The following is a 17,780-nucleotide window of genomic DNA, read 5'->3' as shown; positions in this document are numbered from 1 at the left end:
TGTTTGGGGTTTTATTCAGCCGGGGGCCGACGGTGTGTGTCGCCGCCACGCACTGCTGCCTGTGCGAACGCATGGCTGAGCTGCCGCCTGGCTCCCTACCCCAAACACCGTAAGCCACCCAGCTCCTCCTGTAACCGCATCGCGCGCGGCATTGTGTTGGGTTCTGCATGGGTGGCATCGGAGTCGCGGAATTTAGGGAGAGCAAGGATTTTTTCCCCCCGCTCCCCACGGAGCCTCCCTCGGGGCAGGGGCGAGGTGGCCGAAGGCGGCGTGCCCAGGAGGTGCCCGGCGGCACTCCTTCCCCGGGGCGCGGAGCAGGCGAGGCGCGGCGCAGCGGTGCGCAGGGATGGGAGGGGGCCGGGCGGTGCGAGGTGGGAGAGGGGCGTCTGGGTGCGAGCTGCTTAACTTTGATCAGGCGGCGTCCGGGAAAGCCGCAGCCGCCACCGCCGCCCCGCCCGAGCTGGGTGCCGCGGCGCTCGCCTCTGCGCCGCGCGTCTCCGCGGCTGCCGCTTTAATCAGGAACACAGAAGGGGCGGGCCCTGAGCCGGCGCGTAATCGGATAGCTCTGCCGCGGCTCTGACATCCACATGCTGCTCGGCCTGAAAAGGCAGGGGGGAGCCGGAGGGGAGGCAGAGAACGCGAGCGCGGCACCAGCCCGCAGCCCGCCCCCAGCACCTCCTCAGACGCGCAGACACTCGGCGAGGCGCTGGGCGAGGTGGAGGTGAGGGCGGGCGCGAGCGAACTCGGCGAGGGGCTCGCTCACTCCCCGGCGATCCCAGCCGCCGCGCCGCCGCCGCCGCCGCCGCCGCCGCCGCTGCTTCCTTCCTCAGCCTCCCCTCGTCAGCCTGGCCAAGCGGGTGTCGCCGCTGGGGGAGGCTGCCGCTGGGGAAACCCGGCGAGGGCAAGAGCTGGGCGGCCGCCTTGCACTCGGGCCGGCCGTCTATCGGTGCCTCCGCCCGCCGGTCGGTCCTGGGTGCCGGGAGATGTGTGTCAGTGCACGCCTTTGAGACCACACGGCTGCCTGGGGGGCCGTGTGATGCCCAAGGCAAGTCTTGGCTTTTATTTTTATTATTCTTTTTACGCTTGGCTTTCGGGAAATTTTCGCGATGTTGTAGGATAAAGGAAATGACACTTTGAGGAACTGGAGAGAACATAGATGCGTTTTGTTTTTAAGAGAGGAAACCCGTCCCCTCTTCCCGGCTTGCTCCCTCCTTGCTGATTTCAGGAGCTACCCTCCTCTTGATGAGGTGGGCATTTCGGGAAGAATAAAGGTGAAGACAGGCCGCCAAGACCCAGGAGGCAAACACTGACCATTAGAAACCTTTACAGAAGACATTGTAAGGAAGAAAATAAGAGAAAGAGAAAAACACAAAGACTTACAAATATAAAGAAGGCTGTACGTCCAGTTCTGGAGGAAGCCTCCCTCTCCAAAATGGATCTGTCTCCTCTCACCTGGATTTTCTTAGTTCTCTACTATTCAGGACACGAAGTGAGAGGCCAGCCAGGTAAGTCCCCGAAAGTTATTTTTTCTATCCATTTCAACACGTTTTTTTTTTTTTTTTCCTTTCCCCCCCCCCCCTTTGAAAGCCAGCGCTAATGCAGGAGGGCTACCTGCGGGAGAGCACAGAAGGAGGCTCCCTCATAATTTAAAGAGAGATCCCAGGCGGGCCCTCCCTACACCACCACTGCTGTGAAAAACCCAACTTTTCTCTCCTGGTAGAAGTGTGTATGTATGTGCGTGTGTGTGTTTTGAAACACAGACAGAATTTGGCGGTGTTCAGATGTCACATATGGACTGAATCAAAGGTTTAAAAATACTACAAAGCCTTAGCATTGCAGTTTTTGGGGATTTTTTCCCCGTCTTGAAGCAGAACACATCTCCCTTGAGTTTCTTCAACCCAGCCAGCGAAATATAAATCATTGGCATTCCCTCCACTTAGCCACATTGAGCAATGTTAACTGAAGGGCTTTGGAAAGACAAGAGTCTAGTTGGCGTTTTCAAATACTGTGGTTGCTTTGGAGAAAGGGTGGATGTGCCCCCAAATCCTAAGGCTTGGGTTGATAGAGCAAGTTGGCTTGCGGCTAAGAGGGACTTGGGGCCTGGCGCTTCTGGCAGCCAAAGCAGTTGATCATCACTGCTCTCCCGCACGCGCTGTCTCTTGCATCCGTGTGTTTTCTGGGAAAGCAAATCGTATATTCTTTTAAGAACTATTGTTAGATAAAACAAACCGTGTGGCCCTGTAAAGTCTCTCATTCTTCTGAAGTGGTTAGAAACTTTTGAGTGGAATTTGTTCTCGACCACTGCCAAAAAGGGTGTGTGGACAGACTGCAGGAGATAAGCACGGAGGCCCAGAACAGTTTGGGGCCAGCATTTGTGGGGAGTGGCAAGAGGCAGCCCACCTGAGAAGGGTTCTCTGGCTTCACGAAATGCTGTGCAGTGGGGGCTGGTCCTCCATGCCTGGGACCACTCTCCAGGGTGAGCCTCTTCCCCCTCTGAAAACAGCGTTTAGAATCTGACAAACTCTTAGTAGCTGCTGCAGGTGCTCGGGGATGTGAAAAACAGCTATGAAAGAAACAAGGAAAAGAAGAGAGGAGGAAAAACCCATTCAGAAGTCCCCTTACTCCAGGGCACTTGGAAGGCGATGGCTGATGTTCATAGTGGCAAGGACGCACCCCGTGCGGCCTCCTGCACATCCTCCCGACAAATCGGCTCCTAACATAGGAGCCTGGTGCCTAGAGTGACCAAAGTCCCCTTTAGGTTTGCGTACTCCAGTTCTCACTGCCCCGGCCCCCCTCACTTTACGCTTGGGTGTGTATTTGAGGGGAGAGGATGGTTCAAGAATGCTCTTGCCAACCATCTCCCCGCATTCGCGGCTCCCTCTCTGCAGTAACTGGTCTTCAGGGTAGCCGCAAACCTTATCAAAGGATCGGCGCAGGACTTGGGGAGGTTTCCTGTGTCTCCCATTCCCTTTTGCCTTCATTCTAAATTCCCAGCTTGAAGCGAGATTAAATTACCTCCCACAGCCCTGGATGCTGCATAAATTATGTATGTTTGTGGGATAGCTCTGCTGGCGTGTCCGCGCGCGCGCGGTGAGGGTGCCCACCGTACATTATGTATTCAGGCGTGAACTCCGGTAGGCCCTGGCGCACGAATGCGCGCTCACTGGCTAGCACACACAACAGGGCATTACACCGGCACACACGCACATGCAACTTCAGGTTTCGTGAGCTGTGCGGCGCAGGAAGGATACTGAAGACACAGGAGCTGTTTCCCATTCCAGATGTTCGCACATCTGTCTCCGAGCGTTGCATGGAGGTGTACTTGTATGTGCGACCACCACTCGGACCCACTCCCGCTCAGCCACCTGCCTCCCGCGTTCGCCGCAGAGCCCCCTCCCAACTCAACCTAGGTCCGCGCTGCGTCACTTCCAGAGAAGCCCAGAGGCGTGGGGTGCGGGGAGGGCACCTATCACCAGGCCGCGGACGTCAGGGTAAACGGGGGTGCTAGGAGAGGGCTTAGGTGGCTATTCTCCAGGCCCCAAAAAGCCGATCGCAAGCGGTGAACGCTCGGGCTTTCAGCCGGAGCGGTCGACTGACACCCGGGTTGCTGGCAGCGGGTGGCAAAGGGCGAGGCCGAACGAGACCTCTGACTCACCCGGTGCGCGCCGGCCGGGAGGGGACCTGACCCAACCTCCGCCAGCGGCGGAGGGAACCCATTCCGAGAAGTAGAGTCAGAGGGCGGAAGGTGCGCTCGGGGAAGCAACTAAGTAAATAACCTGACTGCGGCGACCTGGGGCTGGCGGCGTCTGAGGGGCCGCTTGGGCGCCGCGCGCACCCGGCTCCCAATCTCCCCGCCACGCCACCTGGCCGGATCGCGCTGCGCCTGTATTCTCCCCCACCGACCCCGGGGCTGCTGGGTGGGTCATGCCCGGAGCGCCCCCTCCCGTCCCCTGCGCTCGGCTCTGAGTCGAAAGCCCGCTGCAGTGTCTGGAGAGCCGGCTTGGACCGGCCCGGGGCTGCCGTTGCGGGGATCCCGGCGCCGGGCGCGCTGGGTGGTGGCAAGTCGGGGTGAAACTCGGGAGAGGCCTCAAGGTGGGGAGAGGCAAGAGGAGCCAGCTTGAGCCTGGGGACTGCGCCGCGCAACTTGCACAGTCTTTAGAAGCGCAGCGCGCGGGAGCGCCTGCTGGAGCGCCGGAACAGGTGAAGAGCACGCGGCGCGCGGGTATCCACGTGGTAGATACGTGGTCGCTCCCACCCCAGCCCCTGGGCCCAGGCCTACCCTGACCTCACCCCCTCCCCCAGCGCCGTCTCTAACGCCGCATCGATTTGTTTGGACTACGCAGCAGAAACAGAGCCGAGCGATCCATAAACATTCTATTAGGCAAAAATATTCCCAGCGAAAGCAAAACCGGGGCTCAAGATCTTGGCGAAGTTGGCCGCTTCCAACTCTTCCAGCCGCGTCTCCTCCTCCTCCTCCTCCTGACTGGGACACCCCCAGGGAGAAGCTTGCGGCATTTCCTTGATTGTGCCGAAGGCTGGAAAGTTAAGTCGAGGCTGCCGCACTGTCCCCTGGAGAAGCCAATGCAGTTGCCCGCGAGTTCCCTCCCCCCCTCCCCCGCCGCCTGGGGCTAAAGCAGTATTCACGGCCAATGCTTCATTTTCACTGATTGATTTCTTTTTAATATCAACACCAGATAAACGAGACGAGGCGAGCTGTGATTAAACGGCTGCCCCACCCTTCGCCTCGGGCGGACTGCGCTGCAGTCGTTCCCCCCCGGGACCCCGGCGCCTGGCCGCTGGGTGTGTGTGTGGGGGGGCACCAACAGGGCTGGAAGTACGGAGAGGAGCGGGGGAGTGGGGGGTCTCCCCTCTGGAAATCAAGTGTGGCGGGAATCACGCTCCGGGGATCCAACCCCTCGCTGTTGCAGCTTCTGCGGCTCAGGTTGAATTTCTTCTAGAAGGGGAGGGGATCGGCGCCCGGGTTTACTGGCGAGTGCCGGCTGCTCCGCTACTCCCTCCGCCTCGGTTTCTTTAGGTTTCAATCAGAGAGGAGAGCCCCCTGGCGCTAGCCATTCCGCGTCAGCCGCCAGGCCACGAACCACCCCTTTCCTAGAGTTAATCGTAGTCCGCGGGAGACTGCGTTTTGCACAGGAAATCCTTCAGTCCCTGGCGATGGGTTTCTTCAGGTGGTGGCAACTCCCAGCCCCAACGTCCCCACCTCCTGGACACACCGCTCTGGGCCAAAAGGTTCCGAGCCTTCTAACCACCACCGCCACTCCCCAGCCCCCAGCCCCGTCGCGCCACCAACCCCCGCCCCGCCGGCGGAGCTTTGATCTGTGCTTGGATTTTAACACCATTGCCATGGACACGGGCAGACCGTGGTCAGCTCTACCTTCTGTCTGGACTGAATGATCAGATAAGAGGTGTAAATTGGCTGTGGGGGACAGGTCTTGGTTGAAACAAATCCAGAAAGGGAGAGAATGAGGGTCCGGGCGCCATTCCAGTTTTGTAGAGAGCTTCTTTTAGTCTGTTTCCCCAAACTCTGGGATGGCGACCGGCCGGCATCATAATTTGCAAGGCCAAACCGTAAGCTCCTAGATTCTACAGAGTCAGCTCTGGGCTCTGAGGACTGGCCTCATGCCCACATTCATTGGGTACCCAATTCAGTGGGTACCCAATAAACTTTCCATGATAAGCAGCCACTGGAGGTAGTGAAGCTGTGCCAGTTGCCAACAAAGCACAGAGTGCCAATCAGAGGAATGGGGAGAGCTCCCCAGGAGAGGTCTGGGGCAGGCCTCTGCTTGTCCAAGATGTACCTGGTAAAATTGTGAAGACCCAGGCAGCATTGGGGCTTTGGAGTTTGAGGTCTTCCTGTGGAGCCATCAGACATTAAGCCACAGAGCATCCAAGTGGCAAAACGAGAGGCCAGAAGGTGGCAGTGGCTGGAATCCAGGCTACCCAGGCAGGACTCCAGTTGTCTACCAGGTGGCTCTCCACCCCCGCTCTTGGACGGCAAGGCCACGTTCTGCAGGGCAAGGCCAGATCCTGCCCTCTGGGTATAAAAAGGCAAGGAGTCCGAAAGCCAATGTATATGCAATGAGGAATAAATGCAAATACCAGTGAGGGGGAGGCTGGGAGAAAGACCGTGGGGTAGATGATGCGGAGAACTCTGCTCTGATGTTTTTCACCTCACTCAACAATTCATTAAGGCAGTGGAGGAAATGAGCTGACTCTGGGTGACCCCACTGTGGGACAATTCAGAGCCAGGTTCACTGTTAAAGGGTTTTTAGTGTATATTCCCTAAAGGTCCAGTTTGGAAAGACTTTAGGGAATAGAGATGAGATTTCCCTTTTTTAAAGGATGGAGCAGAAGAATAATACCTTTTTAATTTCTCCTGACAGTAAAGGGACTCGAAAGTTGAAGCCGGGGCAGTTGTTAGTAGAATCATTAACATATTTGAGGTATTCCCCCATCTGACCATTTGCCTCTGGATAATCTTTGTGCTGTTTTCCTTGAGTGGCAAACATATTTTAATCCCCAGAAGTTAGTTTTTATGCTGTTCCTTCCAGATCAGGAATTTACATTTTCTTTTTCTGAATTAACCCATTCCAGGAAAATGCTGTGGAAGTTTATCCTGGAGATCTTCAAGCATTTTTTTTCCAAAGCTTTATCTGCCTTGATGAGAAATGCCCAAGGGTTTAACGGTTTCATGACTTAACAGGATTCAGTGGGGTTGGATTCCAGGACACAGCAGCCTGGTATCGTGCCTGTCCCTCCAGGAGAAAGCATCTTCTAAAGGTTTAGGAAGCTGTCAAGTTTAGATAAGGCTGAGCTCCCATCCTATGGGACCTTGGTTGTATTAATAAGGAGAAATTAATTTTTAACCACTGGGAATCTTGCCAAATTATGTGACCTTTGGCAGACCAGCTGTGCTATAAAAATAAATCCCCCATCTCTGAAAATGCTGCTCCTATCCAGCAGAACAATAACAACGTGGCATTTAGTATAGGGAAGAGTGGGGTTGGAAAGAAAAGAGAGAGATGGGAATTGCCAAAAAAAAATCCTCTGATGTGGTGACACATGGTTCCAGACCCCAGCATCCTATCCCCTCAGGTTTCCAGAGTATGGGAAAGAGGGCCAAGAGGACAAGGAGAGCCTGTGTGTGCAGGGAGCAGAGAAGGTGTTAAGTGTTTCCAGCCTGCTCACACCCCAGCCTTGGACACACGTCTCTCATTGTTCACACAGATCCACTACTGGCACTGGGAGAGAAAAAGCGGTTTGCAAACAGGCAAAACATTGGTCTTTCCCTAACTGCCACTGAATAAATTTGTCGTTGAGAAGGTTTTGGGGGCAATGCTCACTCGCCTTTCTAGCTTCGGAGGCGTTGGAGCCAGACTGCCTGGCTTTGAAATCCAGTGCAGCCACTTGCTAGCTGTGACCCACGTACTCTGTGTGAGACGACTACTTACTGTCTCTGTGCCTCAGTTTCCTTGCCTGTACAAAGTGTTTGACGATAACGCCTACTTCAGAAGATCATTGTGCTATGTCAGATTACATAGGGTACTGTTTGGCACGGATTAAGCCTTTTCTGAAGTCATTTCATTTTTAAAACACCCTCTGTGGGTGTTTCTCACGATCAGAGAAGATACACTGTGGCAAGTTTGTGTTGTTTTTATGAGAATTTTCTGAGAAGTAAATAAGTATTCATTCTCAGCTCTTGCCTCATGAAACCTTTGGCATCAGATTCTATCCCAATATACTGTTCTTCAGAGATAGATATACTGTGCTGGATTCTCATCTTAGATTTACGTGTCCTCTTTGCATTTTTTTCCCCTCCTTGTTCTGCTTTCAGTGTTCTTGCCTCTACTTTTTTTTATAGTCTCTCTTTCTTCTTTCCTTTCCTTTTCCTCCCTGTCCATCCTTCCTCTCTGAGAGTGTGCTCAGCAGGGAACACCGTGTTTAAGGCGCTCTCTGGAATGTGTAATAACTTCCACTCTGGCATCAAGGCCTCTCAGCAGCTGAACTCAAAAAAGTCATCTTAAAGACAAAATGCCTTTTACCCAGCAAGACTCTTAATAATCCCATTTCCCTCTGGGTCTTCATAAAAGAGCCATCTAATCCAGAAAAAGGGGGTGGGGGGCTGGGAATAACAAAAGGGACACTCTCATAGCGTGCAGTGGATGGGCTGTGCAGTGCACGTGCAGGGGGCTACCCTGCTCACAGCCCCCAAAGATCCCAAGATAACCAATGGTCCGGCTTCTGGCCAGCCTTTCAACAAAGAGGATAAAGGGAATTGCAAATCACTAGACCTAATGGCAATAATAATTGTTTTGATAAAGGGGAAAAATAAAACAGATGTGCCCAAAAGGCATGTTGTGAACCAGGGGGAAGGACGAGGGGAGGGATTGAGTACAGAGAGGTGAGCTGAAATCAAGCAAGAGAAAGTTCATGGGTGAGCAATTAAACAATAGTTTGTGTCTTCCTGCTGCTACTGGCAACAAAGCTTTAGAAGTGACTTTTGGGTGGGTGGGGGTTGAAGTTAGTGGGCAAGAAAACCCTCAGATGAATGAATTTTAGTATTATTCTATTTAAAATGTAAGCGTCCTTTGAACATTGTCATTATTACCTAAGCTTTGGGTGTCCTGATAGAAATAGTTCACACTAATTCCACCTTGACCTGTGAATAGGTGAAAACTCAGTTCACCATTAAATGTGGGTTAGGAAGTAAGGGTAGTGGTTGGAGACACAGAACAATTTATGATAAGGGTTCCTTAGAATTTGTGATATTTATTGATACTTTTCTTTGTGGTGGTCAGTTATTAGTTCACTAATTTATCAAACCCTATTGGGTCTGACTTTTCGGAAAGACCCTGTGTTTGATTTTACAGGGTTTGCCAAAGATGAATTGGAAAGAAAGCATGCCCTCAAAATTTTCAGCAGAGTGAATAAGGGAGTTCAGATCTCTCATATGTCTTCAGAGATGCTCAGCGGTTTGGGGTACAGGGAAGGGAAAGGTTACTCCCAGGGTGGGAGATCAGGGGAGGTCCAGAGGAGAGGTGTCATCCTAGGTGGGATTGAGAGGCTGTAGAACTGGAAGAGGCATCCTAGGTGAAGGGGAAGGTGGAAGCAGAGAAAGGGACATTAGATTTGTTTGGGTAATAGTCTGAAGCTGCAGTTTAGAATGTGGAAGGGAATGATTGCAAATAAGGTTCGAAATAATAGCTTGGGCTAAATGTAAAACTCAGATTGTTAGGCCAATGAGTTTGGGTTTCATTTGCTAGCTGATGGGGAGCCATTGACATTTCAGCACAAGCCCTCAGTTAATCAAAATAAAAATAGTGTATTACCTCTCTCTCCCCTTTTCTTTTTTTTTTTTTTGAGACCTCAAAATCATTCTTCTATTTCCTTCCCCAAATGTCTGTTGAAATGGTCAGGAATTGTAATCCCAGATCTCTCATCAATGGCATCAAAATTGCATTTGCAATGAGGGCTGGAAAAGAGCAGACATAAATATAAACTAATGATATTATATCAGCTGCCCTATTGGAATTGCATTTGTTTATGATATAAGATGACAAATAACAAGGTTACCACAGGTGGCATGATCCGAGGTCAAGGGAGGTAATCGCATCAAACTTACATTTTAACGATTAAATGAGGGTTCATTTTTAGCATCCAGATTGAGGGGAAGAGACTTTTATGAGGCCCAATTTCCAGTTCTCTCTTCCATGAATTCATTGGAGGTGTTTTAGAAGGGGTTTGCTTCATTCCTTGCTCCTTTTCCCCACTGGTACTCGTGTTCCTGTGCCATCTTCCTTTCCCTTCTCTGCTTTCTTCCTACATCCCCTCCCTCCTATACGATTCTTTTATTCAGATTTTGAACTTTATCATTGCAAAAGTTCACAGGGATTTCCATTTGCTGTGCCTTCAGGAGTGCATCATTCACTGCCACCCAGCCCCATAAATTGAATAGATTGCATCCCTTCCCAGTTGCCTTAGGAAGTGGTCAAACAGCCGCATTCCTGGGCTGATGGATTGGCTCATTTCTTCCCAGCTTAAGCCAAGATACAGATTTTATGAGACTGTCTTGTGACAGGCTGAAGTCACTTTGAATAAAACAAAATCCAGCCTCAGATCACAGAAATTACTCTTAAAAAGCAGCTTATGTGGGGTGAGTGAGCAAAATTTGGTTAAAACCTCAAACAAAGGACTTAGATGATCTGGGCTAGGGATTTGAAGAAACTCTTTTTGTCCTTTTTTTTGCATGCATCACTGTTGTTGACATGCTCACAACAGAAATGTGTCTCCATAATATTTACAAACACACAGCCACAGACTCAGTTAAGAAAAGAAACTCAGATCAGTAAAGCTAATGTGATTAAAAGAGACATTTGAACTCTCCATAATGCAAGACAGACATGTTCATCCAAAGAATCTTGACGTTTTGTTTCAGGCTCATCAAGCAAATAAAAAGCGGGTCACACCTGGAATAACTGTCTTGTTGTCTAGAACGATAGAGAATCTTTTTAATTTGGGGGACAATCTATGGGTTATAGGGTCTTTTCTTCACCTCGTTATAAAGGCTTTGAATTTTAGCATTGGAACTGTCCTTTAGAATCATTCCCCTTCATTTATTGGTGCGGGGGTGGGGGCGGGGGTGGGGGGAAGGGCTCAGAGACATTTGGTAACTTATCCAAGGTTACACAGCTAGTCTATGGCCAGACCAGACTTGAACATGAGGTTTCTTGTTGCCTCTCCAATACTTCTAGTAAACTGCCCTGTAGGAGGAGGAAGTTAAATGGCAAGATAACAACCTTCCAGCGGGAAGATCTTGTTTGTCTGGTTACTAAAAAGTAAGTGAAAACTCTGTTGTGGAAGTAGGGACAGTATGGGATTAGGCTCTGGATAAAGGCTAAATTATAATGTAAATAAAGTGTATTATTTCAGGGGAAATGAGGCTGACTACTTTTTTCTGCCAAGTGCCTCAGGTATATATAAGAAATAAATGTCCTCTAATCCTTCTTACTCACTTTTAATAGTGCAGTGGCTTTCAAACTATGTTCATGCAGCCCCGGATGGTCCTGCAGAGAAGCCCCTCCTGGATGAGGGGAGGCTCCCACCACTCCTGGCCACTCGGCTTTGGACATTGGGCTTCTGGGCAGTTTTGTTTAGGAGAGGGAAAAAAAAGTACCCATTCATTTTACAGTTTAGGAACCTGAGACCCAGGAAAGCCATGCCGAGTTAAGAATCCAGACGCTGCGTCCCCTCTCCTTGCTGATGTCGTCCCCTCCCTTTCCTGGTAACCCACTCTCATTACCCTCAACTTGCTTTTAACAACAACCTGACTCTCTAGCCCCACGTCCAGCCAGTTGCCAAGTTCCCCTGTTTGTGCCTAGGAATTTTTCCATTCAGTCCCACTAAGCCGAGTAATCAGAATGCTCCTCTTCCTACCTCCGGCCGCCACCAGGCTTTGCCCGGTGCCACCGAGCAGTGCCTCTGGCTGTGAGGAGGTAAGCCCTTGTAATTTGGATTATTTAATAGTCCTCACTGCTGTCAGGGTTTGGTTTTTGGCGAGAATTAATTGTCAAGTTCAGGCCGTACGGTGTTCCTTTAAAACAACTCCAATTGAATTCTCCTAGAGGGCAGACCCGATTTAAAAAAAAAAAAACAAACTTCCTTCAGTCCTTCTTAATACTTCTCAGAATTTAAATATTGCCAAGGAACCCATGAGTTTTCTTAAATTGACTTCTGTAGGAGGGTGAGCGCCTTCTGAAGCTGGCAGAGTGGTTAGAATTATAAGTGGCTGGGTATACAGTCCCATCAGAAGGCACTTAGGGCACCTGAAAGAAAGAAGAAGAAAAAAACACCCGAAAAATTTTGACATTTTATATTTCAAATAAAAGCACCCTGGGGAGTCATTATGGGAGATAAGAATCAGAACTTTGTTGGACATCCACACTCTTACTTTAGAATTTTCTTTATTTCAGGTTATACCTAGAGGTGTCACCTTAACACTTTCATCCTTGCGCCTCTATGACTGGCCCATCCCTTAGGCTTCTGTTCCAGACGGAGGGGACTCCTGCTGTGAACAGTCCAGGCCTGGATTTTGCTACTTCTCTTTGGGAAATGAGTTAGCCCCAGGTGAAAGGTACTCACAAAATAGCTGGAGAATGAAATCCCTTGTCAACTCACCAAACAGGCTCAGTAGTTCAAACCTCAGCATGGTCAACATCCCTTGTATGTGAAGACTGGCCTTAAGGGGTTTGCCCTTGAGTTCAACTCTCCTTTGGCTTGGCTTGACTCGCCTGAAACGGGGCAGAGAGCATTTATGTTCATTTTGGAACACAAAGCCCTCTGAAGTAATAGTTCATCAGAAGAAATGCTAGCTAATTTCTACTGGGGCTATATTTGTGTTGCAGAAACGAAGGGTCCCAAACCTAGAAATGAAAGATGGATGATTAAGAGGAGGTGCAGGAGGATCAAGTGTATTTTCTTTACATTTTTTACTTATGTATTTCAAGAATCCAGCTCTCTCCAAGAAAAACAGAGACAAAAATTCTAGTATTTATCTTTGTGAATATATGTCTGTGCAAATGATATGTGATATTTTGAGAGGGTGTGAAAGTGTGTACAGAATTAAAGTGTGAATTACCAATATGTGTATGTAAGTGATGTATGTTCAGTATCTGTGTGTGTTTCTGAGTGTGAGTGCGATCGAAGCAAGAATGGGAATTTGTAAATGTTTGGGTATTGAAAAGGTTACCCACATACAACCCGAGCACATGTTTTTATGAGCCCTCAGATATTTTAATAGTGTCTTGCCTTTCTTCAGATAAAAGACAGAAAAAAAAGAAATGGTTACTCCTTTTGCTTTTGATTAAATAATTTTTATCAGGAGAAAACACAGACTATCTGCCATGGGATATATATAGTTTAAAATTTGTTTTGAAGCGAGGCACTGATCACTGCCTGTGTGGTTGAGAAATAGAAGCTTCCTATAAAGATGTTTCCGTGCTTATTGCTCATTGTTACATGTGTGCCTGGACTAATTACTGTTACTAAAACTTTAAACTTGAGGTGTGGCGAGTTGTAGGGAAGAAGTTCTTTCAAGAGTACTTGGAGAGAAGCAGGGACCGGGTGGGAAAGGAGGGAGAGAGTTTGGATTCTGGGGAAACCATAATGCCTACTAAACGGGAGTTCAGCTCAGGTTTCCTCTGCTGAGTTCTATGGCAAAAAGTCTGGTTTGGGGTGAGATGATGGCAGGGCTGCCGTTTTCTGCAAAATAACTGCCAAAGTCCCTGCGCCCAGGAGAAAACACTCTCTTCTGCTCTTGGTAGGAGCAGCTAACACCTCCACCTTCTCAGAGGGCCGCTCTCTGTGTGTTTCACGTTCATGAGCCAGTGGCAGTGGGCGGCGATCTGACTGGCTCAAAGATGCTGGGTGCCCGGCAAGGGTGAGCAGTGCCTACGGGGCCTTGGGACTGGCTGCAGAGGCCTCATCTGCAGCTGGTGTGAGGGATGGGCCCACTGGGCTCCTGAGCCAGGGAGGGTGCACGGTCATTAGGAGGAGGAGGATGTGGTCTCTGCTAGCCGGAGGAAATGGCTTGCTTTTGTTTTCCACCCAGTAGGAAATGGAACCTGAATCCATTAGATTCTGGGCAGTTCAGCACGGCACAGTTTGAGCTCTTGAAGGCGTGATGCCTAAAAGGCTACTTGTGTGGATCTGTGTGTCCCAACCAGCATTGTGCCTCCTGCCCATCTTTCATGCATTTAAAACCTGTCAAGCTGGTAATCGAAAGCAGAGGTCTGGAAGTCGGTAATGCCGACAGACACGGGGAATTGTAAAGTGCACCTGTAGAGTTAAAAAATGCATGACCCTTTCCCTCAAAGAGTGAGCACAGGAGAAAGACCCGTCCTGTAGGGTGGCTGCTGAGCCGTAATACATAATTCACGGGCCCATGCTGCTCCATGCAGATGGCGATATTAAATCGTGATTGATGCTAAAAGAGGCACACATCTCAGGATGGTCTCCAAGCGGCTTCTGAACATTTCCATGTCTCTTGAGCCGTATTAAGCGACCCTCTCCGCCCCATTCCTCCAAGAACCCCTCCTGGGGACGGCAGAACTTCATTCCCCGACATATGAGACCCTTCAGATGTCATCACCCACCTTTTCTGCCTTTGAAGATCAAGATGGCCCCCTTCCCTGCTGGCCACATGGAGCTGTTGACCTCTAGCCGGGCATTGCTGGAAAGGGGAGCGTCAGCTTCTCCCCCGCAGCTACCTTTCCAGTGGCTGATTAGGGCTGGATAAAGCAGCAGCACACCCTGGCGGTGGTGACCAGACAGGAGGGACAGAGGGCAGAAAGGCATGGAGAAAAACACAGAAGTCCATTCAGCACAAAGCACCTTTGTGGAGACTCTTAAGGTTGGAGTGAGCGGATTCTCCAATGCAGATTTTTCCACTCGGTGTTTAATGAAATAATAAATCAAATTTTGTGGTGTATGTGAAATTAAATGTTTGGGGTTTTTGCTATTTCTTTCTTGGAAAAAAAAAAAAGGAAAAAGGCTGAAATCACCCTCCAGGGCCTGTTCTGGCCCAAAGCTGAAAGTGCTTCCTCCACATCACTTGTAATTGTTGCCAGGCTCGCCTGTGGGTCGGCACCACAAAACCACTATTGTCAGTTCCTGGAGCCTTGGCTTCTGGCTGCCTGGGCTGGGCTGGGAGACACAGAATAAAATATAAAATGAAGGATTTATGAGATAAAGAGAGAGATGGGAGGTTTGAACGAGGATAGGAAGATGGGCCAAGGAGGGGAGACAGGAAAAGGCAGGGAGGCATGTTAAGTTTGCAGCCTTCTTGGTTTTTTTAAATCCAGACCATGTAATTGGGAATATTTATGACCATTTTCTGGCCTATTTTCATTTGGGGAAAGTGTGTGTGTGTGTGTGTGTGCACATGGTTAGGGGTGGGTGGGGAGGATGAGCTGGAGTCGTCTCTTCCCCTGGATGAGTAAGTCGTTTAGCCCGTGGACTGCCATAAAAGGCCTGTAAAAATGTTTTAATCCGCTACTGGTAGAGAAGAAAAACGGAAAGGGGGCGGGGAGCGCTGGAACATATTTGAAGTTCTTCGGGTTGTTTGCTTTCTCTTTCAGACCCATCCTGTGGAGGTCGTTTGAATTCCAAAGATGCTGGCTACATCACCTCCCCAGGCTACCCCCAGGATTATCCCTCCCACCAGAACTGCGAGTGGATTGTTTATGCCCCTGAACCCAACCAGAAGATCGTCCTCAACTTCAACCCTCACTTCGAAATTGAGAAGCACGACTGCAAGTAAGGACCATGCGGTGCCACTGTAGTTCCATGAGGCTGACCTGCCTGCCCCACCTCCCCCCCAGATGCCAGCACCCGTGACCCCAGCACCCGCTCACCGTTGTAGTTCCTGACCCCAGAGGGACACCTCAACCTGGCATTCTCTTTCAGGGGAAACAGAGGCCTAAGTGATCCCGTATCTTGGAGGGAAGAGCCTTCCCGAAAAGTATAAAGAATAACACTCTATCCTGGCAGTGAAGGGAGAATTTCCATGTGGGGGCAGAGGTTGTGAACCCCACTTCTTATTTGGGGGGGTTTACCTTCCTTTGGGAGATCTGCCCCATTCTGCAGCTGCTACCACGTATAATAATCTCACCAGTTTCCTTAAAATAATAATAGCCAGATCCCCAAGCAGAGACTTCCTCTGCTCCCGGCCTTGGAGGATCAAGTTGTTATTTTATGAAGAGGCAGCTGATTGCCTTCTAGTAAGGGAGAGTAAAAGCTCTAGGACTCTACTCGTAAGTCAAAGATTCATATTGATTCTTGATACCTGTGCTGCACAGGTTAGAGCCTCCAAGTTGGTTGTATGGATTTATTTAACAAGCAATGTGCTCATGGTTTTGCAAATATAATAAACTCTCACAACAGCCCTGGGGGATTGGTGCCATGACAATGTCCATTTTGCAGACGAGAAAACAAGCCCAGGGAGGTTAAGTAAGTTGCCTGTGGTGACCCAGCTTGTCTTACAACTTACACCTTGGGCGTGAGTGACTTAGGAGACACCAAGTGTGGACATTCAGACATTTGAAAGTGCTTTAGGAATGCCTAGCTAATAACCCCACAGTCCCTAGAGGCTAAGGTGGGAGAGCCTAGCAGGGTTGGCATGCCAAGAATATGGGTGTGCTTTGTACAGGCTCTATCACAGAGTCTTTCCTTTTGAAACAAAATTGAGGGTTTCTGTGCAGAAAAGAAGGTGCTACTGATCATATTCTGCTCCAAACAAGTGCCTACAACGAGCCGCCGATGGATGGTCAGGGCTCCCCTGTGATTAATAAATAGTCCGCATTCCGCATTCCAGGGCATCAGGGGTACTGAAAATTAAGGAAGGTGCAAGGGGCAGGCGCAACTCCTAACCCTCGTTTCAGAGCAGGCCTAGGTCTGGCCCTTGCTCCCTTGTGGAGAAACAAGGCCCCTTTAACTAACGCTAGACTGTGAGGCTCAGTGAATCGATGTCATTATTATCCTCCTAGGACTACTTTGCACCTACATAATGGTTTTCTCTGAACAAGAGGTGGTCTTTGTTGAAAACCAAAGGGTTTCCGGATGCCTCTTGTGACTAGGAGTCACAAGATGGAGTTTCTGGTCCCAGATTCATTCTCAGCTCGATGGATGACACAGGGTAGCTCCGTCGTTTCCTCTTTGTCTCTGTTAAATGCACACACTGGATACATTTGCACAACACTTTACGGAAGGCTTCCGGTCCCCTGACAGTGGACTTGACCAAGTAGTTCTATTCGAACAGCTTCTTTTTAGGTGTTTTTGGTCCTGGTTCCTCTGGCTGAGCTGCAGGGGCTTGGCACAAACTGCAGCAAAATGTGCAAGAGTGCTTGGGTCTGAGCTAAGAGAAATTTGACTGAGCACCCTTCTCGACCGGAGGCCAAATTCTGATTTGCTTATGCCAGCAAATCTCCCAGGGAAATTGCTAAGCGATCATGTGTCTCTCCACAGTGGCAGAGAGGGAAGGCACAGATTTTGGAAGGAGAAGCTCAGGAGCTAGTGAGCATGGCTTGAGACATGAAAGTACACGAGGCCAGAGAAACATGCTCCTGCGCAGCGAGGGACTGCAGGGGAAGCCTTCCCTTTACGAGCCTCAGTCTCGGGGATGGGGGCACTCAAGCTGCCAGAGGGGACCAGGCAGCTGCCTCTGGCGGAAGCTGAAGAGGGGGAAGCAGGCCAGTTACAGTTGATCTTCTGGCTTATCTTTACTAAGTAACTTCCTGTTTTCTCCCACTCCCCTATCTCCTGCTTCTGACTTAAACCTTAAAGTTCGGGAGGGTCAGAAAAAAAAAACTTTCTGGGCTGTATAGCCACCTGTGCCAAATGGTCAGAAAGGCTCGATTGCGGTTAAACCTCGACTACTTAACCTTGTCCTCAGTGTCCTCACCCGTTCTCCCTTCCTCCTCTACTCTCCATTTCTCTCTCTCCTATGATTGTATTTAGAAAGACACATCTGGTTCTCTCACTCTCTCACTCTTCAAGGTATTGTTAACATATTCCCCTGGCCATTTGCATTCAGAAAAAAAAAACTGGCTTCTTCTCCCCCTCTGCCTTGTTTTACTTTCTGGTGAAAGGAACAATTAATCTAATTGAAGTCCTGGAAGTTCTGTCTTGTTCTTGCTCTTTCCCTTTCCCTGTCTCTCAGGGACTTCATTTTCGCTTCAAGGGAGCTCCTAGTTTGCAAAGCACTTACT

At 49.8% G+C, this 17,780-nt stretch overlaps 1 protein-coding gene across 2 annotated transcripts in view; it reads left to right on the top strand.

The window, feature by feature from the left end:
* Positions 1–501: 501 nt before the first annotated feature.
* Positions 502–17,780, top strand: part of NRP2 (neuropilin 2) — a 117,470-nt gene continuing 100,191 nt past the window's right edge. For both annotated transcript variants that reach the window (XM_004459897.5, XM_004459900.5), the window contains exons 1-2: positions 502–1,505; positions 15,153–15,330. In XM_004459897.5, the coding sequence (XP_004459954.1) occupies positions 1,433–1,505; positions 15,153–15,330 (251 nt within the window). In that variant the 5' untranslated portion in view covers positions 502–1,432. The remainder of the gene's footprint in view (positions 1,506–15,152; positions 15,331–17,780) is intronic.

Source organism: Dasypus novemcinctus, chromosome 7 (genome assembly GCF_030445035.2).
Source record: "Dasypus novemcinctus isolate mDasNov1 chromosome 7, mDasNov1.1.hap2, whole genome shotgun sequence".
NCBI lineage: Eukaryota > Metazoa > Chordata > Mammalia > Cingulata > Dasypodidae > Dasypus > Dasypus novemcinctus.
The sequence above is the reverse complement of the archived record's forward strand: the minus strand, read 5'-3'. Positions and strand labels throughout refer to the sequence as shown.